This window comes from Bos grunniens, chromosome 15 (genome assembly GCF_055505025.1).
Source record: "Bos grunniens cultivar Pamir isolate PY7600 chromosome 15, Bosgru_T2T1.0, whole genome shotgun sequence".
Classification (NCBI taxonomy): Eukaryota; Metazoa; Chordata; class Mammalia; order Artiodactyla; family Bovidae; genus Bos; species Bos grunniens.
Window position 1 is genome coordinate 56,122,687 of NC_141179.1, and position 23,150 is coordinate 56,145,836.

Below are 23,150 nucleotides of genomic sequence, written 5' to 3' on the forward strand. Positions count from 1 at the left end.
CTCTGTGACCACAGGAAAGGTCCTTCCCATCTTGGAATTTCCTCATCTGCAAAACAGATTGAGAGCCCAGAAGACTAATCTCCAGGTTCCCTCCAGACTCTGACTCCAGGACTCTGGCCACACAGCCTTCCCTCTTCCCACCCTGTGTCTCTGCAGGGTCTGGGGAGTGGAGAGCTTTCCCCTCAGTGTTTGCATCTCTTCCATGTGCACCAAATTCAGTTTATAACGCTCTTTTACATTCTTCGTCTGGTGCACTCACCCACAGCCACAGCAGATATAGGTTATTAATAATTACTTCCTTCGGGGGGAATGACTGTGACCCCCGGATACTCTGTACTCGCTCATCAGTGCTGCCCACGTCCCAGGAAGTGAGGCTGAAGCTCAGAGCACAATAGTGCTGAGGGCCCTGAGACCCTCACCCCTCCAAGCCCCCATCTTCACTTGACAACAGCTAAGATCCCCGGGATTCTCCATCTCCCTGGCTGTTACCTCTTGCTCTCTTTGCCTCTTTTCTCTTCATTTCCCTGACCTCCAGAGCGCAAGTGTCCCAGGCCCAAGCCTTGATTCACTTTGCTTTTCTATGCTGCCTTTTAGTGACAGTGACCAAATGGCCATCTCACCCCTGGGCTCTCCTTGGAACCCCAGGCTCGATTATCTGCTCATCTACTCAGTATTTCCACCTGGACCCAACCAACATCACAGTCCACCAAGTCTGAACCCTAGTCCTCTCTCCATCCCATCCCAACATGCTTCCAAGCACTCGGCCAAAACACTTGTAGTCCTTCTCCATCCTCCTCACCCTCATGCCCCACAACCATGAAAAGGACAAATCTTGATGGCTCCGCCTTCAAACCAGGAAAAGACTCCAACCACAGCCACTGCAGCCATGCCCACTGGTCCAGGCATGAAGCTGGGGGCCTTTCCCAACCACCGTCTTGATCTCTACCACCAGCTTTACAGATGGGAAAACTGAGGCTAGGGAGGGAAAAGCCTTCCCCGTGGTCACACAGAAACTCTGCCAGGGCTAGCCGGAGCCTGGGTCTGCCACCACCTCCCTGAGGTCTGTGTTCCCAGCGCCTGGATAGGGTTTCTTTTGAAGCCACTTAGCAGGTCTGATGCCACTGCCAGGCTATGTGCACCCACATGTGTGTCCTTGAGGAGCAAAGAGTCTGCCAGCTGGGTTTGGGTTTCAAGACGTCTGTCATTGCCCTTGACCTGGAGATCCTAAAAGGAGATTGGGGCCAGAACCGGATGGGGGGGCTATTGGGGGGGGGAAACATCAATAAGACGCCACCTTGCCTAGAAACCGGAGAGTTCGCGCCACAAGCCCCGGAATCCTCTGAGTTCACTTGAGGAGGCCAGAAACTGCAGGGGAGGGCTGGGCTTCTCAGCATTTATTTCAAACAGCTGTTTAAAGAGCTTGTTTAAAATATAGATCATCATATATATATATATTTATATATATAAAATATATAAAGAGGAATTGAAGCCAGCCACCCCAAAGAAAAAGCTATGTTTTATAAATATTTCTGTAGCTCCCACATCCCAGAGGAAGAAAAAAAAAACAAAACAAAACATTTACAACCCAAGCTAGTGGTTCCATGTGGTGGGCCCAGTAGGCTCAGACCCTGGGGTGGGCCGGGGGTCTCGAGGGCTTCGCCTACAGAACATTCCGTTGAGGACAGACTGACCTCCCACTTCCCAGGAAGCTGGTGTCTCTGGCTATGAAAGATCGAGTCCGTACCAGTCTTGCCAAACCCACGCCCCTGGCTCCTTAGACCCGCCTGGAAGGCAGCAAGTGGGCACTCCGGGGCCTCGGGCTGCCAGGTTATTTTTAATCTTGTCGGTCTCCTTTGATGTCCTGGCTTTCCTTCCCTGATGGCCCAGCCTTCTGTTCCTGGCGGCTTCCAAGTGGAGGCAAAGCACAAGCCTCCGTCCACGCTCGGCATCTGGAATTCAGAAGCCAAAATCCACGGGGTGTCTCCGGCCCCCTGGCTGGGCTCGGGGGTCCCCGAGGACCGCGTGGCCTCACTTGCAGACGTAGCGCTCCACGGTGCGCTCGCACCTGCGGCAGGTGACATAGCAGCACCAGTGGTACTTGCAGTGGCAACGCTCGACCACGCGGTCTGTGTAAGGGTTGTAGCCGCGTCCACAGCACATGAGGTCACAGCTGTCGCTGCCATGCGATGTCTTGTTGCACTGCCTGGAGGGGGATGGGGAGGTCAGTGAGCACCCCCGTTACTCACCAGTCACCCCCACTCCCAGCCAGGCAGCCCCAGTCTCCTCCGACCATGGCTGCTGACTCAGTCTTTGGGGAATTTAAAATAAGTTCTTTTTCCCAGGGGTCTTTCTCATTTTTCCCTGTATTTCTAACACGTGTTTATTAAAGTGGGGGGGGTGTTTTGTTTCCTTTGTCTCTTTTCCTATACCTTCTACTTCTAAATACTTGAAAATGTCTCAAACGATTAATAATCCTATCTTCATATTTAATCCTTATTTATATTCTAACAAATGCAAAGATCGTTTTTACTTTTAGAATCTTAGGATAAATTCGGAAACAAATGGCATCAGACGTGAGGCACAGGGAGCACCTGGCACTCTCTTCTTGGAGACAGAGGGTCTGACGATGATTTGCCCCCTTTGAATCAGGTGCTTCCCTCCAGAATTTTATCTTATTGGAGGCAGGGAGGGTCTTTGGGTCAGTGGAATTGCTATGCCCACTTTACAGGTGGAAACAGGCTCAGCAAAGGGCAGAGGCCTGCTCAAGGTCCCACAAGGGTTTGCGGATAAGCAGGGCTCAAGCTGAGGGGTCCTTTGAAACCAAGTCCAGTGCTTATTCATTCTCCCCACCCTAAGGGGCAGAGAATCCATGGGCTGGAAGTGATTCAGGAAGAAATGAATCACTCATGTGGGCAAAGAAGACACTGAAGGTCACTATAAACCCCAAATATCCTTGCCATCGGTTCTTCTGTCTAGTGAGGAAATGTCTGTGCAGGTCAGCATTTTCATCTAGCTGGGCTAAGGCTTCGCTGGGGTGCTGTCATGGGAAGGTGCTGTCATGGGAAGCATGCCCACAGCCACGTGGACCAAGGAATCCCAGAGTGTCCTAGGTGAGTAAGCCCTAGAGATGACCAAATCCAACCCCATATTTCATGATGGGGAAACTGAGACACAGAATGGGCAGAGGACTTGCCCAGCATCACACAGGGTGAGCACCGGGTCTGTGAGAGTTCAGGAAGGCTTCCTGGAGGGGGAGGGGTCATCCAGGCCATTGCATGAAAGATGAGTAGAAATCTCAGATAGAAGGGAGGGCACAGGGTGGTGAGGGCAAGGAGAACAAACACCTGACCTAATGTAAGGTAGGGGTGACAGATGGATGAAGCAGCAAGACTGGAGGCAGGGAGGCCAGGGAGGAGACTGGTCAGCAGCTGAGTAAAAGAAGCCAGGCCTGAGCCAGAAAGGAGCCATGGAGAGGAAAGGAGAGATCTCCTGGAGGGGGAGTCAGGAGGAAAAGGTGACTTGCATGTGGGGGCTGCATGCAGTTCCAGGCAGGAGGGAGGAGACAGGAAGCAACAGCAGAACAACATATGCCCCAGAGCCAGCAGATCTAGGTTCAAACCCCAGCTCTGCTGCTCACTGGCTGTGTGACTTCAGGCAAGTCACTTAACCTTTCTGGGCTTTTTTGTAGTCATTCAACACCATTAGTCCCTCTCAGTCTTATTCTGAAGGTCTCTAGACCAAGAAAGGGTGGTGGAAAGGGTTTCATTTTATTTCTGGGTCCCTGACATGCAATTTTTGAAATCTGGCCTCCAGCTTCAGACCTATGATGGTGCCTGTGATGGGGAGCTGGGGAGGCTGGGGCCTGGGGATAGAGCAGGTTTCAGAGTCTGGAATAGGGACTGCTGAGGGGCCTCAGTTCACCAGGCTGGATTTGAGGAGGGCATCTTGTCTGGCTAGGGGGCCCAGCTACGTGTACCACCTATGCACCTGCCTTTTAGAGTTAACAAAGCTCATTTCCATCCAACCCCCTGTACCCCTAAATCCCCAACCTAGTAAAGTTCATGTTTCCCCTCCTCCAGGAAGCCTTCCTTGTTGTCCAGGCTGAGTCAGGGCCTCTCTGGGCTCCCCGTTTTCGCTCTGTCACAATCCAAGCACTTGATGTCCCTCCACAGCCAGCCAGAGCCTCATATAATGGATGTAAAAAGTGTCTGTGGTTGTAAGCCACCGGGGTGGTGTTACTACAGAAAAAGCGGACCCATACAGCTGTCTGCCAAAGCCCATCCTCAGAGGAATGGCTGAGGGCTGAGCATGGCAGGAAACCAGAGGGGCGGGGGGGATAGCATTCTGAGAAAGCAAAGGTGGCTGCTGGTGCTGTGGGAGGGGGCGTCCTCATCAACAGTCTGGGGACAAGTCCTTGGGGCAGAGTCACAACAGCTGGGAAGGAAGAGGCCTGGCAGCCTCAGGGAGGGGTTCCGGGGAGCCAGTCATTCACAAACCCTTCCCAGGGCACTGATCACACCCAGCATGGAGGGGCTGTGTGATTCGAATCACACCAACCCTCCAGGTGTGTGGCATTGTCCCCAAGGCACAGAAGACAACCTTGAGCTTCAGGTCCCCCTGCTAGAAAGCTGTGGTGTCAGGATGGGAGCTGTCCTTCCTGAGACACACACAGGCACAGCCGGCCCAGGGCTCCAGGGAGAACCCCTCGTTGCTCTGAGGTCCTCAGTGGGCTTCCCCCAGGTCCTGTGGGTTCTAGAATCCTACCCCTACCCCATCCTCATCACACCCACCCGGGTCCTCAGCCTAGACTCCCACTCCTTCCTGTCTCTCTGGCCTGACCTGGTTTCATCTTCACTCTGCCTGACCTCCTCAATCTGGCCTCCAGATGGGCGCCTGGGCCTCCTCTTACAGCCTGCTGCCCCGGCCCGTGAGGAGGGAGCCCCCCAAAGAAGCCCCCCCTCCTAGAGACAGGAACGTGGGCTGAGGAGGAAGCAAAAGCTGGCCAGGCACCAACTATGTGCCAGACACGTTCTCAGACACCCTCACTCTGGTTCAATATTCTTTTAACCCCAAAGAACACTCGTCTTGTGGAATGCTATTAGGGGCTCCTTAATAAAAGAGTTCCACAGCCAAACACCTCTGGGAAACAGAGGCTTAGACAGATCCTTTACTGCGGGATTCCTCAGAGCCCTTAATATGTTCTCGTGCCTTGCAAAGAGAATTTCCCAGTGTATTTGATTGCACAACTATTTCTTTATAGCATTTCAGGCTTGGATTCCTCCTGAACCATCTCAGGAAAGAGCTGCCCCTCTGAATCATCAGCCCCTCCTGGCACCCAGGAAGTCTGCTGTCCCCACTGGCTCCCTCCCTCTCTCCAGTCCTGGATCAGCTTCAGCCTCTACGATAGGCCTTGCTATAGGGATCCCAGCCCTGGCTCTGAAATGAGGGTAGGGGGAGGCGGGGGAGAGGCTAGAAGAGAGAGCTAGGGTCTGGGAGGGGTGGATGTAGGTAGGGACGTGGGAGCACCCTCTCTCCACAAAATGCAGGCTGGCCTCACTCTCCTGCTGCCCCTTTGGAGCGTGCCTGCCCTGGAACCGCCTCCACGCTGTGCAGACTTCGGGTGTGGCCACGGGGCTGCCTGCTGCCTCCCCCGCCCCATGGCTCAGCTCATTTGTCCAACCAGCAGGCTGTCTGACGTGATCCTTCACGTATTCATTTGACAGACATCTACTGAGGACCTACTTTATGTCAGGCAGCCTCTTTCCTAGCCCTTGTCTCCCACATAGTCATTGTCTCTTCCCATCTGTCTCTGTCACTAGGGGGCAGGTGAGGTAGGGACCTCTCACGAGCCTCCATTCCCAAGGAGCCCCTGCGTGGGTGAGGTGCACAACAGCCTCTCCCAGGAGCTCTCCTCGGGGCCGCTGGGACCCCACACCTCCACTCAGCATTCGACCAGGCAGAGACTCCATTCCCCAAATGCCAACTGAAGCCCGACCGACCGTGTGTGCCCGGGCCTGAGCTGGGAAGGGGCATGCCCCACATGACTGACCTTTCCTGCCAGGGAGGCAGCAGGCCCTTACCTGTCCTGCGTCCCGTGTGAGCCCACCTTCTCATTCTTCATGCAGAAATCAGGGGAGCTCTGCAGATAGATGAGCTCTGAGTCCTTCACAGGTCGGATGTCCAGGTCCTTGGGCACTAAGTGCTTGCGGGTACCCATGGGTCGGTGCACCACCTTGGTGGCCGACAGGTAGCGGGTCTTGAGGTCGGCGGCCACATCCCGAAGCTCCTGCAGCCCCTTCCAGCAGGTGCGGATGGAGCAGGAGCCAGATACCCCATGGCACTTACACTTCATTTCCAGAGAGGCGCGCAGAGCCTGCGGACAGGGGGAGGGCGTTGGGCTGGGTGGTGGGGCTCCTTCCCTTGCCTGCCCTGGGCCCTGGCCCCACCCCTCCGCCTGCCAGTGTTCTCAGGGAGTCACTGCCTGCCCCGGGCGACAAGGGACAAGGGACAGGGCATTTTGCTCTAAAGCTGCAGGGTAGATCCTTAGCTCCTTCTCCAACCCTGGGGGGCAGCTGGGAGGGGCAGGAAGAGAGTGGCTTTCGCAGGGGTAACGGTGCCATTCACACATCTACTGTACCTAGTCCACTTCAAATGGTTTCGTCAGCACAGAAGTCGTTCATGGGCAATACCATTAATTTCCCCATTTAAAAAAGAGAAAATGAAGGCTCAGAGAGGCTGAGTCTCCCGCCCAAGGCTACACAGTTAGGAGATCTTGGGCTGGGATTTGAACCCAGTTCCGAGGGCAATTCCGAAAGCCATGGCTTTTCACATTCTCTGCTTTTCCTCTCTCACAAAATGCTTGCTGAAAAAAAGGGAGTGGGAGAAGAAAAGGAAGGGAGGGAGAGGAGAAGCAGCAGCAGCAAGAGGTGGGTGCTAGGGGCTGGCCTTCCCCGCGGCTGCCTGTTGCCGCGTCATCACTCAGCACCTGTCTTCATGTGCGCTGAGCAGGTGTGTAATCGCTACCTTATAGAGTCGTTGAAAGGATTCAACAAGATGACAAATATATGAAAGCGTCTTGTGAACTACTGAAGTTAAATCAATATTTGGTTTTGAAAAATCTGTCTAAGTAAGAATTATGGTGGGCAGGGTTGGGCTCAGGGCCTGGGGAGACTCTAGCCGTGGCTTTGGAAATGACTCTGCAACTGACTTCCGCAGGCCTCAGTTTCTCCCTGCGAACCTGAGGGGCGAGTGAGACGCCTTCTGCAGGTCATCCAGTTCTGCAGTCTAAGCCCCGCCCCCTTGCACACAGGACTGGGATCCCTCTGCCCTCCCGCCTGCCCTGTGGGCTCCACTACAAGGGTCAGGGGTCTCCCGGGCCTGTCTGTGCATCAAAAGTACGGGGAAACTGAGGCACACGGAGGGAGCCTTGCTGCAATCCCATGGGGAGTTAGTGAGGAAGCTGTTCAAGGTCCCAGGGTTCCCTACCCCTCACAGTGCCGGTAAGTGGGGAGTGAGGGAGTCCACTTGGGTCTAGAGGCTGGAACTGTCTCAGCAAAGCCTGTGGAGAGCACACAATGAAGTGAACCTGACCGCAGGGCACGTGGGGCTTCCCAAGGGCAGGAGGTCCTTCTAAGTCATCCAGAAAAGTAAACCACACTCAGCAACTCAGCGCAGAGGGCAGGAAGGGCCAGGCTTCCCAAGGCCTCGGTGCCAGGGCAAGGCATGCTGTCACTGACCCTCCTGGGCCCCTGTGAATGGCCCCAGGGAGGCCAGCTCCGAGGCATCAGGGCCCAGGGACAGGCATGCTGCTGCTGCTGCTGCTAAGTCGCTTCAGTCGTGTCCGACTGTGTGACCCCATAGACGGCAGCCCACTAGGCTCCCCCGTCCCTGGGATTCTTCAGGCAAGAACACTGGAGTTGGTTGCCATTTCCTTCTCCAATGGGACAAACGTGAGATGCCCCCAAAGCTGAGGACCCTGAGTGGACTGCACCACGGGATGGGATGGCTGCCAGTGTAGCCTGCACATGGCACCATGAGGCTGGGGCCTGGCCGTGGGCAGGAGTGGGGCTGGGTTCTTGGGCAGGAGGATGGTGAAGGGCTCCCAGTGGGTTTCCAAGGGTTGTGGGGAGCAGGCCCGCAGGGTTCGGAGGCAGAAGTTCTTGGTCCCTAGCCAGACTCTGCTACAGACCACAGGGTGACTTGACCTGTTTCCCCAACTGTCCAAAGACGGCCTGGACATCCTAGAATCCTTACACAAGGGAGATAAGAGAGAGAGGAAGGTGAGGACGTGGAAACCTTGGACTTGGAATCCCACAGACCTGGGCTCCATCGCACTGTGTGTCCTTGGCCAAGCCACCTACGTCCTTCTGCCTCACTTGGGGCCTCTGCACAAGGGGCCCAGGGGGGCTGCAGGGCGGAGGTCATGAGGGTCATCCCCAGCTGACACCCCGCCCTCCGGGGTCAGCTCCCCATCTGTAAGGAGAGTAACAGCGCCCCTTCACAGTGTGGTTTCATGGACCATGGAAGAGAAAGCTAAGCAAGCACCCACCACAGTGTCTGGCACACAGATGAGGGTCAGGTTTGTTAAAAAGGTCGTTCATTCACTTATGCACTCATTCCAACCTTCTGCACAATGAGGTGAGGAGTTAAAGCAACACTGATAATGACATACATGGAGGGGAAATCATGTTTTGGAGACTAGGGTGGGGTTTTGATCTGGGAGAGAGTTCCCATTAGAGTCAAGGAGATGACCCTTAGCTCTCCACGGCCCACGGCCCACTCCATGCTTCCTCTCATGCCCAGCCTTGGCCCAGAGCCCCAGAGGAGGAGTCTGAGGAAAATGTGACAATGAGTACTAGAGAGCACCCACCCGTCCCATTTTATAGATGGGAACAACTGAGGGCAGAGAGGAAGTGACTCGCCCAGTGTCACACAATGGATTTAGAGCTCCTGACTCCCAGCTTAGCGCTCCTTCTGCTCCACCAACGTTCTCCAACCCAAACCCCGGTGGACCCCCTGGAGGAGAAGAAGCCAGGCAAGCCCCAAGCAGCTGGAGAGGGAAGAGCCAGGGGAGGCCAGGAACAAATCAGTGTGGGCATATCAGGGCCCGTCCCCCCCAACCCCCTCCACTGGGGCACACCGGGTAGCCCTTTCCAGGCCAAATGGCACAGGCACAACCATCTGGGGGGTGGGCGGGGGGGTGGTTACCTGTCTCCCCACTTCACTGTTGTGTAGACGCATCAGTTTATTGGCTTGGGATCCTGTTTTTTTCACCTTCATAGGAGCATCGGAAAACTTGGCCCCCATGAGGAGCCCGTAGCTGAGGTTGTCCGCACATCCTCCCCAGCGGTTCCCGGGCCCGGGTGGCTCACCTGGGACGGGGCCGCAGGAGCAGCCGGGCAGGTCGCCGGAGGTGCAGGCCCGGGCGATGGCGTGGCTGATGGCGGCCGCCGACAGCGCATACACGAAGGCTGACTCCCGGGTCCCTGTGGGAAGGAGCAGGATCAACCAGGGCGGGCGACCCAAGCATCGGACCGTGCCCAGGGCTGAGGTCCCCACCTGCCTCTGGGGCCAGATGGGGCCAGGGGTGGCGAGTGGATGGAGCAGGTGGAGGGTGGCACGAGGGCCATTCGACTGTCCCCCCCAACCCTCCCCCAAATGGACTAGCTGACGGGCACACTCACTCTGAAGCCCGAAAAGCCAGCAACCCCACAGGCACACCCTCACACACTCAGCACACTGCACTTGCACCCTGCACGCCCCACCCCCACATCAGGGACTGCTTTCAGGGACTGAGGGCCCTGTCCCTGAGCTCCTCAAAGACAGGCGAGCAAACAGCCTGCTGCGGGATGAAAGGTGTACCCCAAAAAGATACAGTCAAGTCCTGACCCCTGGTACCTGTGAACGTGACCTTATTCAGAAATGGGGTCTTTGCAAGTGTAACTGAGCTGAGGTCATTAGACAGATCAGAGTGGGCCCGGATACAACAATGGGGGTCCTTGGAGGAAGAGGGAATCTTGGACACAGAGACATATAGGGCAGAGGCCACGTGACTGAGACAGAGACGGAAGAGATGCAGCTACAAGCCAAGGAACACACAGACTGTGGCAGTCCCCAGAAGCGAAGGCGAGGCAGGGATGAGTCTTCCCCCTCGTGCCTTCAGAGAAAACCCTGCGGACATCCTGACTCTGACTTTGGACTTCCAGCCTCCAGATGCAGATGATTCTCCCCTTGTGAGAAGCCCCCAGAACGTGGGGCTTTGTTACAGCAGCCTTAGCAACTAAGATGGAGCCAACGTGCCTTGGCTGTGGGGTCCTGGCTTCAGGTCCAAGCAAGTTACTGCCCTTCTCAAGCCTTGGTGTCCTTAACTGTAGAGTGGGAATGATATACCTACCTCACAGGCCTGCTCTGGAGAGTTGAGATAATTCAGGAAGAAGGGGGGCTTTCTTTGTAAAGTGCTGCACACACATGGCCTGTCACTGTGTAAGGGACAGAACTGATCTCCTGCCTTTCAAAAGCCTCCTTATGATACACAGGAACCCCCACCCCAATCCATCCCAAATGCTCTCTCCTCCAGAAAGTCTTCTCCACAGATGCTCCTTAATCTCTATCACTCTGGGCCTCCCACAGCACTTTGAGTCGGGTTGGTCTAGAATTACCATGTGGCACACCTGTCTGCCCTAAGGGTGGGCTCAGTCGCACTCTCGTTATAGACTCCCACCCCGCCCACCAGCCTCCCTGCATCATTCATTCCTTTGTCCAGCTCTGAGGGGAATGCATGCATTTGTACTGTCATCCAGGCTCCCCTGCACTCCCCGTATGTTCATCCATTCATCAATTCACACCCAAACACCCATGTCCATGCACCTCACCCATCCGTGGATCCATCCATCATCCAGTTATTCACTCATCCACCATCACGCTTCCATCCATCCATCCATGAACACAGCCACCTATCTAAACACACATATATTTATGCCTGAATTCATCCACCTCTCCCCTCACGCATTCCGCAGGCCCTAGCAGGCCCTGCCGGCCCCCTACCTCTCTCCAGGTCGAGCAGATAGTTGGGGGCGAGCTCGATGGAGGAGCAGTTCCAGCGCATGTCGGCGAAGGCCCGGCGGCAGGCCTTCATGACCTCGCGGGCGGCGTGCACGATGGTGTGCATGAGCTCCAGGTTGCTGCGGCACAGCTGTACCTGCGCTGACACCAGGCCCTCCAGCTGCTTGCAGTGCTGCGTCTGGTTCAGCGCCAGGGCCGCCGGGGTCTTGGACAGGGCCCTGCACGTGGCCAGAAAGCAGCCAGTGAAAAGGAAGTCAGGTCTGGAGCACAAGGCCAGAAAGCAGCCAGTGAAAAGAAAAGTCAGGCCCAAGAGGGACCCTGCTGCCTCCACCCACTGCATGGCCCCAGCCTTTCTCAGTGGCTCCGGAGCCTTTACTGGAAGCAGCTGGGAAAGCAGGAGGCCAAGCACTGCTGTCCCCAGTAGGGGAATGGCTCTCCCTCCCACCCTTGTGTGACCCTGGGCACATCCCTGTCCTTTTCTGGGCTGGAGGCCCTCATTCATTACATAGGATTGTGACCACCCCCCAACCCTACCTAAGTTTTATTATAATTAGACTAACAGTTTTCTAGTTCACAAAGCATTCACATCCATTGCCTTATTTAGTCCTCACACAGCTGTGGATTATTATTTTTTATGCAACATTCACTTAATACTGAGCCAGACACTATGCTAGGTGCTAGATTATAGTCATCAGTATAATATACATTATTAATTGAGCACTTACTGGTACTCAATTACTATCTGGTGGCTCAGATAGTAAAGAATCCACCTGCAATGCAGGAGACCTGGGTTCAATCCCTAGGTTGGAAAGATCCCCTGGAGAAAGGCATGGCAACCCACTCCAGTATTCTTGTCTGTAGAATCCCCATGGACAGACTCCCCCTGCCAGAATCCCCTGGCAGGCTACAGTCCATGGGGTCGCAAAGAGTTGGACACGACTGAGTGACTAAGCACACAGCCATTAACTTGCTGTGTGACTTTAGATAAATCACTGTCCTCTCTGGGTCTCAGTGTCTGTACCTGTAAACTGTATTCCCCAGAGCAGGCTCCAGTGAGACACTCTGAAAAAGCGGATCCACGGTCAAGCACATTTTAGGGATGTGGTATACTATATCCCCTCTTGAAGAATAACTATGCATATTTTCATTTTAAAGGCCTTGAGAAGTCCTGCAGCAAAGCAACAGGCCTGGTTTGTAACTTCCAAGTCTGCTGAGCACAAAACCCTTTATTTGAGGAGTCCTAACCTCATCCATGCTTTGGGAATGCTGGCCTAGGAGGTTCTCTATGAACCCTGATGATGCTATAGGACCTCTGAGCCTCCCAGATTCCGGCTCTGGGCACTGAAATTCTAAGACTTTAGGCCCAGGGGACCATCCTAGATTCGCCTTCTTCCCAGGCCTTCTCTCAGGAGCAGATTGCATCAGGCTGCACCTCCTCTAAGTGGAGGCTAGAGGGACCCCACAGTCTTAAAGAGTTCCACATAGACCTGGTCCCTACCCTAGGGCCAGGGTCTAGAAATCCAGCAGAGACCTTGGAAGGACAAGGGGAAAGCAGGGGCCAGCCTTCAGGCCTGCGTGCTGTGTGTCCTACTTGCTGGGACCATGGCAGACCTCACCCAGGGTCAGGGCTGAGACCTGGCAAGGCCTGGACTCCTGAGCCCCTGGCCTGAGATCCCAAGGGAGGCAGCCCAGTGCCAAAGAACAGCACAGGCCTAGGCAGACTTTTGGCCCTGTCATCCCCGCCTCCGTCACCCGCACTCCCCTGTGACCTTGAGCAAGGCAAGTAACCTCTCCCCTCCCAGTACTGTCTGGGGGATTAACTCCATGAGTGTCACATGCTCTGTCCAGGGCTGACACACCATGGTCAGTGCCCTGTGATGAAATCTACCACATTACTGCATTGGTGGCCTCTTCCTACCTCAGCCTCTTGCACTCACTTAGTCAAGGTCAAGGGCTCCCCTCTGACTTCACAGCCCCTCAGGTGGCAAGCCTGCCACCACCCCAGTGCTCTCCAGCCTCTTGTCCTTTTCCCCCACAAATTGAAATATCCACTATACCAGACTCCTAGCTTCTCTGCCAGGGACTACCCTGACACCATGCCTGTGCCCAGACTTTTGCTGGTGCCAGGAATGCCCTTCCCCTGTTCCTGTACCTAAATGAAAAAATGAACTTGATCTGTTTGTGGGAGAAATATTTACTAAGCACCAACTCTTCCCAGACTCATTTGGTAATGAAGGATATAGATCCTTTCCTCAAGGAGCCCCTCAACAGACAGCTGCACAAACCTATCACCAGTTATAAAGCAACCTAGATGTTTCAGCTCATAGACTGGCCCAGGCGAGAGCTCAGGCTTTGGGCGACAGCTGTATGACCTGGGTAAGTTACTTAACCTCTCTGGGCCTCATGGTCTTCATTTGTTATAAGAAAATGATAAATTCTACTTCCAAGGATTATGGTTAAGATTTAAATGTGATAATGGCTGGAAAGCATTTGGAGTATTCATATATGGAATTCCTCACTTGTTGCCACTTAAATCTTGGACCAGAGGGAGTCAGGAGACCCGGGTTGGGACTCAAGCTCTGGCCTCAACGTGCTGTGCAATCTTGGGTAAACTGCTGCCACTGTCTGAGCATCAACCACATAATGGGGATTCCTGGAGGCCTTGCAGGGGCCAAGTGAAATGATATGTGCTTATAGGTACTAATAGGTTAGTTGGCTTCCTCCTGCCTCTCTCTGCCATGCCCCTACAACTCCAAAATATAGAAGTCTTCCCAGAGGCCTGGGAAGCAGAGCCAGGGCAAGTGAGCACAGCCTGGGGGCCACACTGCGGTGGCACAACCCAGCCTGTCTGAGATTGACTGTGGGTGACTTGGGCTTCTCCCTCACTGCCATCCCTGGCCCACCCCTCCCCAAGGCGTGAGCCAAGAAAGCTGGTGTAGCTGGTACAGACCTCAGGCCTGATGGCTTGATCCTACCAATGCCGGGATACCTGGGGAACCTGCTGCCTGAATTCCTGCAGCCCGTAATGGGTGAGGGGGGACCACACAGGGGCAGTATAATGCCCCATCCCAGCCTGTTTCTTGGTTGTTAAAACGTCTCTGCCTCCACCTGGCAAACACTGTCCACGCACATGGGCCCACTGCCCCAGATGGACACAGCAGTCCCCAGTTTCATCCCATTGTCACAATGTCTCGGGGGGCCTGGGAGAATATTACCCACTTTAATCAGAGGAGGACACTGAGGCGGTCCGATGCCTGGGTGCTCGGCCTCCTCCGGATGCCACCTTCCTGGGTTCCCTCTCTACTGGGCTGGGGTCCATCCACACTCAGCCTGCCCTGAGCCCACTCTGCCCATCACCCTTGCCCAGCTTCCATCCTTCCCCTGTGAGCCAGTTTTCTATTTCACAACAGGAACGATTACAGGAGGTATACGAGAAACACCCAGCACGGTACTGGGCATACAGCAGGCACAATGCAGGGTGGCTGTCTTCCAGGTCCTTTCCCTGGGCTCCTGCTCAGAAAGTGTATAACGTAAGCTCAGACTTTTCCTGGGGAGCTCAGTTCAGGTAACTCCTGAGCACCGGGCACTGCGGCTCCCGGGAGGGGTTCTCTGGACTCCTGGGGTCTGGATCAGCTATTCTGGGTCAGTCTATCCATCTCCGAAGTCATCAAGCATCCACCTCCCCAGCTGGTGGTGAGGGAGGTTCCATGAGGGGAATCCAGTGTGGACAATGAGTCTCAGCCTTCCCAGGAGGGCGGAGGACAAATGGGAACCATCTTGGAGGTGCTGGGTGGGCACGGGGCTGCGGAGAGCGCAGTCAGGACAGAGCGGCCAGCTGCAGCGTGCTGGGAGAGGCCGGCTCACAGGAGCGTGCAGACCGGGAGATCAGGAGGCAGGAGGCAGCGGATTCCACTCCAGAGGAGGGCGATGCGGTCATCTGGTAATTAGTGGTAATGACCGTTTCTAACTAAGGCCCCCTTGGGGAGGTAATCAAGGATTAGGGTGGGAGGTGGGGGAGTTACCCGTCTGGACATCTCGTCCGGCTTGCCTCACTGTAGCAGACCCCTAATTGAAAACATTTTGGTTTATCTGGGGGCGGGTGCATGGGGGAGAAGGTGGAAGAGAGGACAGGAGGGGACAGAGAGTTCACAGGCGAGGCCTATGCCAAGGGGGCCGTGGGATGGCTGAGGTCTCCTCATTCAGGAGTTGGGGCTCTCCTGGGAATGGTGGGGTGGTGGTGAGGGGCGCAGAGACCTGGGTTTCAGCTCCAGCTCAGCTGCCCATCTAACGTTCAACTTTGGGCAAGTCACCGTCCCTCTCCGAGCCTCAGTGTCCCCCTTCCATTGTGCAAGTGGGAACACTGAGGCCCAGAGAAGGGTAGGGCTTGCCCAGACCTGTACACAAGCAGCCAATCAGAGAATCAGAAGCAGAGCCAGGCTAGAACTCCTAGATCACAGGCTAGGGCTCTTTCACTCCACTGTAGAGATGAGGAAACTGAGGCTCAGAAAGGCTCAAGTGATTGATTTGCCTGAGGTCCGGCTCACAGCTAGTGAACTGTCAGAGTTCAGGCTGGGACTCAGGTCTCCTAACTCGGGTCCAGTGCTTCTCCCAGCCTCTCTGCGGCAGCTGTGTCCTTCTGAGTCTCTTCGGACTCTTCCTCGAGAGGCCTGATGCAGAATGAGCAGCAGACTTACTGGGGCCACTCCACCCACCCTGGGGCTGCCTCCAGAGGCTCAGAGAAGGCTGGAACCATCCTCTCTGCCCCCACGACAGCCAGAGAAGGTTCTCCCCACACTCTCTGGTCTGAGTCTCCCACCATTTGGCTTGGGTGGGAGGGGAGGTAGGGGAGGGACCCCCCAGGCGTTTCCACCCCCTCTCCCTTACCCCTACTCCACAGGAAGTTCAGGCTGAGTCCTGGGTCCCCATCAGTAGGCATTCTGGGTCACTCAGCCACGTCTGCTTTCAGTTCCCATGTCAAATTCCCCTCTCCTCTTCAGCTTACTTTCCAAAGCCACATCCTCAGGACCCCCAGCTTTTCATCCCCACTGTACACTTCTCCTAACTTTCCTGTGGTTCCGAGACCAAGAGGAAATAGAGCCAGGCAGCTTAAGTCCAAATTCTGCCCCTGCTGCCTACTAGCTGTGACACCCTGTTCATTAAAGACCCGCTGAGCCTCTACTTCCTCTTCTGTTTAATGAGGGAGATGGCCGAACCCACTTCACATGGCGGTTGGGAGACAGATGAAACAACATACATCAAGAACGTAGAACAGTGCCTGGCATATTCCAAGGCCATATATATATATATATATATGACCTTGCCATATGGTCTGCAAGGCCATATATATACTCACACAGATACACACATATTGTTATTCTTAAACTCCACTCTTTGTCCTGCTTCCTCCTGTATCTTCAGCTCCAGCAATTTAACCGCTATCAAAGAGGTTTGGCTTCATGGAGCCTGTCTGCCTGGCTTCTGATCCCACATCCACCATTAATTAACTAGCTGTGTGACCTTAGGCCAGTTCCTTAACCTCTCTGTACCTTAGTTTCCTCGTTTGTAAAATGGTAGCGATAAGAATGTCACCTACTTCACAAGAGTTTTATCAAAGTTAAATGTCTAAAGCTCTGGGGATTTACTGGTAAGCTCCTGTAATTTCTGGCTTCTCTGTTTCCCCACATGCACAGTTCTGTCCCTGCGGTTCCTTCTGCCTAGGATGCCTGCTCTGCATTCCATCCATGGCCATTGAAATCCTATCTATCCTTTGAAGCCTGGCTCAAAGTCACCTCCCTTACGTGGGACTAACCACTCTTCCTCTGGGCTCCCATGCTCCCTCTTCTAGGACACAGCCCAAAGTCCACTTTGTATCGTTATATGTCTGTTTCCCTCAAGAGGCTGGAAGTGCTTTTAAGGCAGACACTGAGGTATACTCATTTTTTTGTGGCAGCCTAGGCTATGCAGTGGGGATAGCATGGATGTTGGGCTTAACTAGCCATCTACTGCAGACCCTACCAAGCCACATGCCAGCTTGGAGGCCCGTGCAAGTCACACATTTCTCGGAGGGAATGATAGCAATGTACCCCACAACATGTTAGTGGCAAGCCCAGTTCTTGGCCTCCGATGCTCCTTCTGCCCTTTAACAATGGCTTTCCTTCTTTGGACCTCAGTTTCCTTATCTATACAATGTTAGTGGTGGACGAGAAGGGCTTGGGCTCTCTGATCAGAGGTTCTCACCAACTGGGGCAGAGCCAGGTACCAGCAGGAGGAGGAAAGTGGCTGATTTCTCATAAAACTAATCAGGAGCAGCTGAGAAAAGCTGGTTTCCCACCCCCCACCCCAACACACACACGCACCCCACCCTAGGCTGGGAAGCCGCTGAGCCCAGGCTTCTCCTTGCAAACAAGAAATGCAAAAAGATGGCGTTCCCCTCTCCAGAGGAAAATTAATCGATAACTCAGCCCCAGAAGAGGCAGGGCTGGTGACCTCAAGACTGTTTGCTGGTGGCCCAGCCACTATCGCCCTGTCTTCCAGCTAATCCACGAACCTTCCTCACAGTCCCTCCCCAACTTCCATAATCTGTCCCTTGCCTGTCTTATCTGCATGGCTCCCTGCCCCCGACCTGGAACTCTATACAGTGTGTCCTGTCCTGAACTTTTCAACCACCCTGGGAGTTCCTCCACCCAAAAGGGCCCTTCTCTCACTGCCCCGACCCGCCAAACTTCCAGGGATTCCTCAGGTCCCTCCTAGGAGCACTACCCGGGAAAAATCTACCTGGCTTCCCAATAAGTGCCCCTACCAGGTAGGCTCCTCTCCTCTCAGTCCCACAACACTGCCCTGGTCTCTTCTGGAGCACTTGGAAGTTATTTACAGCCTGGGCTTATCTCTTCCAGACCAGAGGGCAGCTTCTCCAGGAAGCGGCTGGGTTTTACTCCTCTCTGCCTTCCCTCACTGCTCCCTCCTGCACAGAGCAGGCACTCCCTTCTGCTGGAAGAGAGTTTCTCTCCCACCTACCCTTCCATTAATAATTTCTGTCTAAAGGACTTTCACATGTGCAGAGCATCTGACAGTTAAGGAGGTTCTTTCATGAGCCCCTTCTCATCTGACCTGAGTGAGACCGAGGCTCTTTCCCTCTTTTGACAAAGGAACACTCTGAGACTCCCAGAAGCTGAGAGACACTTCCCCAAGGTCACGCAGGTGGGGCAGTCTAAACTGTTTGAGGACCTCCAGCTAGGGTCAGGAAACTGACAAGGAACGTAATATTCAGCAGGCCTTGTGTGCAGGGCACAGACCCTTACGACTGAGCCCCTCGACCACGCTCCTTCCATCTGTCCTGGTTGAGGTCTTGCGTAACTCTCAGCTGCACAGGACAGAACAATTCCGTCGTCTTCCACGCCCTGTCTCGCTCCTCCCGCAGGTAAGGACAATATTTTACAGAGAAGGAAAAGGAGGCTTGAGAAGGGTGACTCGTCCACAGCCCCTAGGCTACTTCTGCTCCCCGGTCTTAGGTACGCTGGCCCGATCCAGGGGGCCCCTTAACGCTCTCCGCCTCCCCCGCCCTCGGGGGCCCATCTGCGTAGACGCGGATCCCCTACTTACAGCCACTTGATGCCATAGCACACGCCGGTCTGGAGCGCCAGGGCGAAGAGCAGCGCCTGGCAGACCTGCGGCCGCGCCCTCATCCTCGCGCGGCGGGCGCGCAGGGGGGTCTCACCCTGGGGAAGCCGCGCCGAAGTCCAGCCGCGCTGCCGGCCGCCGTCGCTCGTCCTGCGCGCAGGCCGCCTGCAGTCGGGGAGAGCGGAGGCTGCGGGTTAAGGCGGCGCGTGGGGCGGGGGCCACGGGCGTGGGGGGTGGGGGCGTTTTATTCAAATTACAAAGGAGGGGTTGGGGCCCGGGGAGGCCCGGCGCGCGGCGGGCGTCGCCTCCAGCCCAACATAGTCCCGGACGCTGCCGGCGTCTGGCTCAAATTAGGTGCCGCGGGAGCGCGGCCGAGGGCGTGTCCACCTAGAGCCGCCCGCGGCGAGAAGAGAAAGGGGCGACAGGATCAAAGACTCAGGAGAGACCAGGCGGAGAGACAGCGAGAGGGAGAGAGAACCTCAGAGAGCGAAGCTGAGAGAAGCTGAGCAGAGGGACAGGCACACCGCCCTAGAGAGCGACGGAAGGTGTCGAGGGCAGAAGCTGAAGGCGGGCAATGGGAAGAGCAGATTCCGCGCCCAGGATCTGGTTTCTCATCGCCTCAATACTGTTAGTTATTGCCGGCTTGGGCATTCTCCTTCCCCGCTGGGGCTCGGTTTATACCCCCTCTGTAAACTGGGACCACAGTTGTTATTCAAACTGTGATTATGACACAATTCACCTTTTAAAAAGAACATCACTAACGCGAACGATTTTTTTTTCCTCCCAGCAACCCTGGGAGATGGTACTATCACTGCCCCTATCTCACAGATGAGCAACTGAGGCCTGGAGATGTGAAATGGGATTGTTCAGCCAACGAGCGGCAGTCTTCTACGCTCACGTCTACCCAGTGTCGGGTGAGATCATGGACCGTGAGAAGACAAGGAAAACGGGGGCTTGCTCTGGGGCATCAGTTTCTCGGGCTGTGACGGGTAGGATGAAAAGGGGATGGCAAAAGTCTTTGTGCAGTGAGGGCTACTCAGGGTCCTGAGATTCCTAGTTCCTCCAGCGGTGCCCTCTTGGAGGGTCGGATGGTGCCCAGGCCGGATCAGAGGCGGGGCGGCCTAGCCTTGGCTAAGCCGGGAAGCTCACGGGGCCGGCGGGATGCCGCCCCTGGCCGCCAGGCGGCGTCCTGGGCCGCGGAGTACCCTTACCCCGCCCGCAGGCCGCAGAGTCGCTTTCTCCGCCTTTTCTCTATTTCTTCTTCCCCCGCCCCGCTTCTTCATTCTCACCTCATTAACTCCCTTCCCAGCTTCTCCCAAATTTACCAACACCTGGCGTTAGTCCGGAGACAAACACAGTCCCAGGCCCTCCTCCCTGGGGAGGAGCAGACAAAGGGATTTCTTCCTAAAGGTTTTGGGAGTTGGAAAAAGGAGGCGCCTTAGTTAGGGGCGCTTGACTAAAAAGAGGTGTTCTCATCTGACTGTCTGACCTTGGACCTTCCACCACCCCAGCCTCAGCTTCCCAGTCTATAAAAACAAGGGCCTGGACTTCACCCATCTCCTGAGGTCTTTCCAGTCTCCAGTAGTCTGCAGGTATTTTGAGCCCCCTCTCCCTAAGTTCCCAGTATTACACCTACCTGTGTAGTGTGTGCATGTACGTGTGCGCCTTAAGAGCACACACACGCACAGACACATATTTTAAATCCCACTGTTTTCTGGGACCTTGCTGCATGACCCAGAGCAAGGCAGGGAGAAACCTCTGAATTACATTTTCTTTCTCCTCCGCAGAGTTCTCCCAAGCTAGTGGTGCTAGCTCTAAGGCACTGGGGGCGGGGAAGCAGGAGTGGTGTTTCAGCTGGGGTCTTAAGTCTAACTGAGACCCCCCTTCCCACACGCTCCTGAGAACGAGAAAAATATCGGCTGGATATTGCCGGGAGGGGGAGGCGGGGAAGAGATCGAAAACTCTAGTCACTGTCCCTCCTCGCCCCCACCCCCTTCCAAAGTGTGGGCTGCCCCCTAAGGCGCCCAGCATTCTAGGGTGGGAAGAAGGAAGGGCTGCACGCGGAGAGAGAAGAGCGCGGACTCACCGCAGGGGATCCGTGTCCAGCCCAAAGCGCGCAGAGAGAGAAGGGGGCCGCGCGAGTGCGCACCGGGACTCAGGCCTCCAAGCTATCCCTGGCTGTTTCGGAGCAGCCCCGGTGGTCCTGGGCTTCTCCCTTCGCTTCCCTGGCACGTCGCTGGGGGAGGCGGCTCCCGGTCTGGGCCTCTGGGTGCTGGCTGATTATTCCTGTCCACTGTCAGAGTGTCTAGGACAGCCGCGAGGGCCGCTGGGTCACCCTCAGCCTGCGCCTGGAGGGTCAGGGAGCACGCTCCTCCCGGAGCCCCCGGCCCGCCAGGGGGCGCTAAACCCGGGTTCGAGGTGGGCTAGGCAGCAGCCTCCCGTGCCCTGGGACCTTGGGCAAGTCCCCTTCTCTTCCTGGGCCCCGGTATCCCGCTCCGGGCATGGGGTGAAGAGGAAACTAAGTGCCCTCTCTGATCTGGTCGTTCTATAAGACTCTCCACTTGCTGCGGTCCGCCCCGGACTGCCCGACCTCTTGCTTCAGGCCCGGCTCGGAACCTCCCTTGGGATCAGGCGTGTAGTGGACCCGCATCAAAGCACAGTGTCTCTGGAGAAACAAGCGGTCCCTTCCTCCTCCCGCTGGGGAGAAGGCTCAAGCTTCCCGGCTTGCAGCGGGCAAGAGCTGAAACCTCCCCGGCTGTGCACACCGTGGGCACCGCAAGCGTAGCCGCAGGCCCGCTCCAACAGGTGGTTATAAGGCTTGGGCTCTGGAAGGCCCTGGAAACCCCGCTGCCTGCGAGGCTGCCCCTCTGAGCCAGAGTCGACGGGCGCACACCAAACACCCCCTTCCCGCGTGAGTGCTGGCCAGGCCGGGAACCCGCACCCGGGGCTCGCGCTGTGTCCACGCCGCGCAGAAGGTCGCCTCGGGCCCGGCCCGAAGCCAGGAGGTGCGCAGCTTACAGAGCCGACCCAGAGAACCGGTGACGCCGAGCGACTGCTTCAAGGTTACCTGCAGAGCCGAGCGAGGCGAGGCCCTCAACACGGCTTTGACTCTGGCCACGAGTCTTCCTAGATGTGTCTGCTGGGCTGCGGACGATGCGCCGGGTGACCCGCGAAACGGGTTAGTTTGGAATCGGGAAGGGTGGGGTGGGGGAACTCGGGGTTCCTCCCACTACCCCCTCTAAGCCAGACCTCGAGCGCCTAAGGACCGTGAGGGTCTTGGAGGTACCTAAGCTCTGGGAGGTGGGAGGTGTGGGGCCCGTGCGCGAGCTCAGCCAGATGTTCGCGGCTGTTCCAGAGGTGCCTCGGGGCCCGGACAGGACTTTCTTCCTCCCTACCTCCCCCAGCCTGGAGCTCAGGTCTGTAAACAAACTCCCCCCTCCCCCCACCCCCACCCTGCCGCTTCTGGAAGCAGGTCTCAAAGAAAGGCGTCCGCCCCCGCCCCCCAATTTAGTAGGAGCTGCAGTCGTTCTCCGCCTTTTGCCACCCTCTCCCGCCCCACCACACACACCCTCTGCCGCTGGATCCAAGTCCCCCACCCCCGGGATGGCTCGGGCATGACCTCATCCGTGGGCTGACTCGGAGGGAGAGGGTCGAATGGGGGGGGTGGGGAACCGGGACTGGAAGGCTCGAGGCGGGCCGCGAGGTCTGTACAGCCCATCTCTACCTCTCATCCGCTTAGAGCCCGCGCCCCGAGGCCCCAGCGGTTGCTCTCAGCGAAGGGACTGCTTGGGAGAGCCAAGGAACAGAGTTACGGAGGAGGACTGGCTTTGCTTGCCCGGGAGCGGGTGCCCAACGGGGTCCCCCACCCCCGCTCCCCGCTCTGGCAGGTCCCGGCTGAGAGCCCGCCCTCTGCCCGCGGCCACGGCTCACCTCCTGGGGCGCTCGCCTGGCCGGGCGGGCCGGGGAACGGCGAGCGCGGCCCCTGGAGGACCCGAGCGCTCTCCGGGCTGGGCAGGCGGCGAGGGCGTCCTCTTCGCGAGCTGCCTGGAAAGGACGCCCGGGATCCTGGCAAGCCGCAGCCGGCTGGGGTCCCTCGGGGACTGGAGGGCGCTCGCTGACTCGCCCGAGTTCTGCTCCTCACCCGGCACGGTCTCCGGGCGCGGGCAGCCCGAACTGCTTTATAAGGAGCCGGCAGCTGCTTTGATCCGCCCACGTCAGCGCGCAGAAACCCCACCGGGTGGCTCGGGCCGCGCGCGCGGGGGACGGGGGCGGGGTCCCCGCGGATGCCACGGACCCGCGGCGCCAGCGGCACGAGAGGACGTCTCACCCTGTTGAGCTACAAAGAAGAGACTTACTAATTATAACTCTAGCTGGTGTGTACTGAGCGTGCGGGCTGTGAGCCTACTGCGTGCCCAGGGCGCTTGGGGCCCAGGTAGGGCTGATTTCTAAACCTGACAGCAAGCCCCGTTTGG

General features: G+C 56.5%; 2 protein-coding genes across 5 annotated transcripts; one reads left to right on the plus strand and one right to left on the minus strand.

Annotated features, from left to right (window-relative positions):
- Positions 1-1,379: 1,379 nt before the first annotated feature.
- WNT11 (Wnt family member 11) lies at positions 1,380-22,742 on the minus strand. 4 transcript variants are annotated; one of them, XM_086338480.1, is made up of 6 exons: positions 22,609-22,742; positions 18,661-18,843; positions 11,044-11,279; positions 9,208-9,485; positions 6,081-6,373; positions 1,380-2,203 (listed from the first exon to the last, which is right to left on the minus strand). In XM_086338480.1, exons 2-6 carry the CDS (start codon positions 18,741-18,743, stop codon positions 2,029-2,031), a joined length of 1,065 nt encoding a protein of 354 aa, XP_086194606.1. In that variant the 5' UTR covers positions 18,744-18,843; positions 22,609-22,742; the 3' UTR covers positions 1,380-2,028. The 4 variants fall into 4 exon arrangements, with proteins under 4 accessions (XP_086194606.1, XP_086194604.1, XP_086194603.1 ...); XM_086338478.1 differs by lacking the exon at positions 22,609-22,742 and adding an exon at positions 21,746-21,877; XM_086338477.1 differs by lacking the exon at positions 22,609-22,742 and adding an exon at positions 20,765-21,073.
- Positions 19,767-22,796, plus strand: LOC147358303 (uncharacterized). The gene is made up of 4 exons (XM_086338189.1): positions 19,767-19,900; positions 20,785-20,933; positions 21,595-21,856; positions 22,418-22,796. Exons 1-4 carry the CDS (start codon positions 19,767-19,769, stop codon positions 22,794-22,796), a joined length of 924 nt encoding a protein of 307 aa, XP_086194315.1.
- The last annotated feature ends 354 nt before the right edge of the window (positions 22,797-23,150 follow it).

What these genes read in the sequence shown, in the direction of transcription:
- LOC147358303 (XM_086338189.1), top strand. Translation starts at nt 19,767, where the DNA reads ATGGTGCCCAGGCCGGATCAGAGGCGGGGCGGCCTAGCCTTGGCTAAG. An exon ending in TACCCTTACCCCGCCCGCAG is followed by an intron (nt 19,901 to 20,784) that starts GCCGCAGAGTCG and finishes ATCCGTGTCCAG; the next exon opens with CCCAAAGCGCGCAGAGAGAG. An exon ending in GCTGGGGGAGGCGGCTCCCG is followed by an intron (nt 20,934 to 21,594) that starts GTCTGGGCCTCT and finishes TTCCCGCGTGAG; the next exon opens with TGCTGGCCAGGCCGGGAACC.
- WNT11 (XM_086338480.1), bottom strand. Translation starts at nt 18,743, where the DNA reads ATGAGGGCGCGGCCGCAGGTCTGCCAGGCGCTGCTCTTCGCCCTGGCG. An exon ending in TGCTATGGCATCAAGTGGCT is followed by an intron (nt 11,280 to 18,660) that starts GTAAGTAGGGGA and finishes GGCCACGTGCAG; the next exon opens with GGCCCTGTCCAAGACCCCGG. An exon ending in ACAGTGAAGTGGGGAGACAG is followed by an intron (nt 6,374 to 9,207) that starts GTAACCACCCCC and finishes CCCTGTCCGCAG; the next exon opens with GCTCTGCGCGCCTCTCTGGA.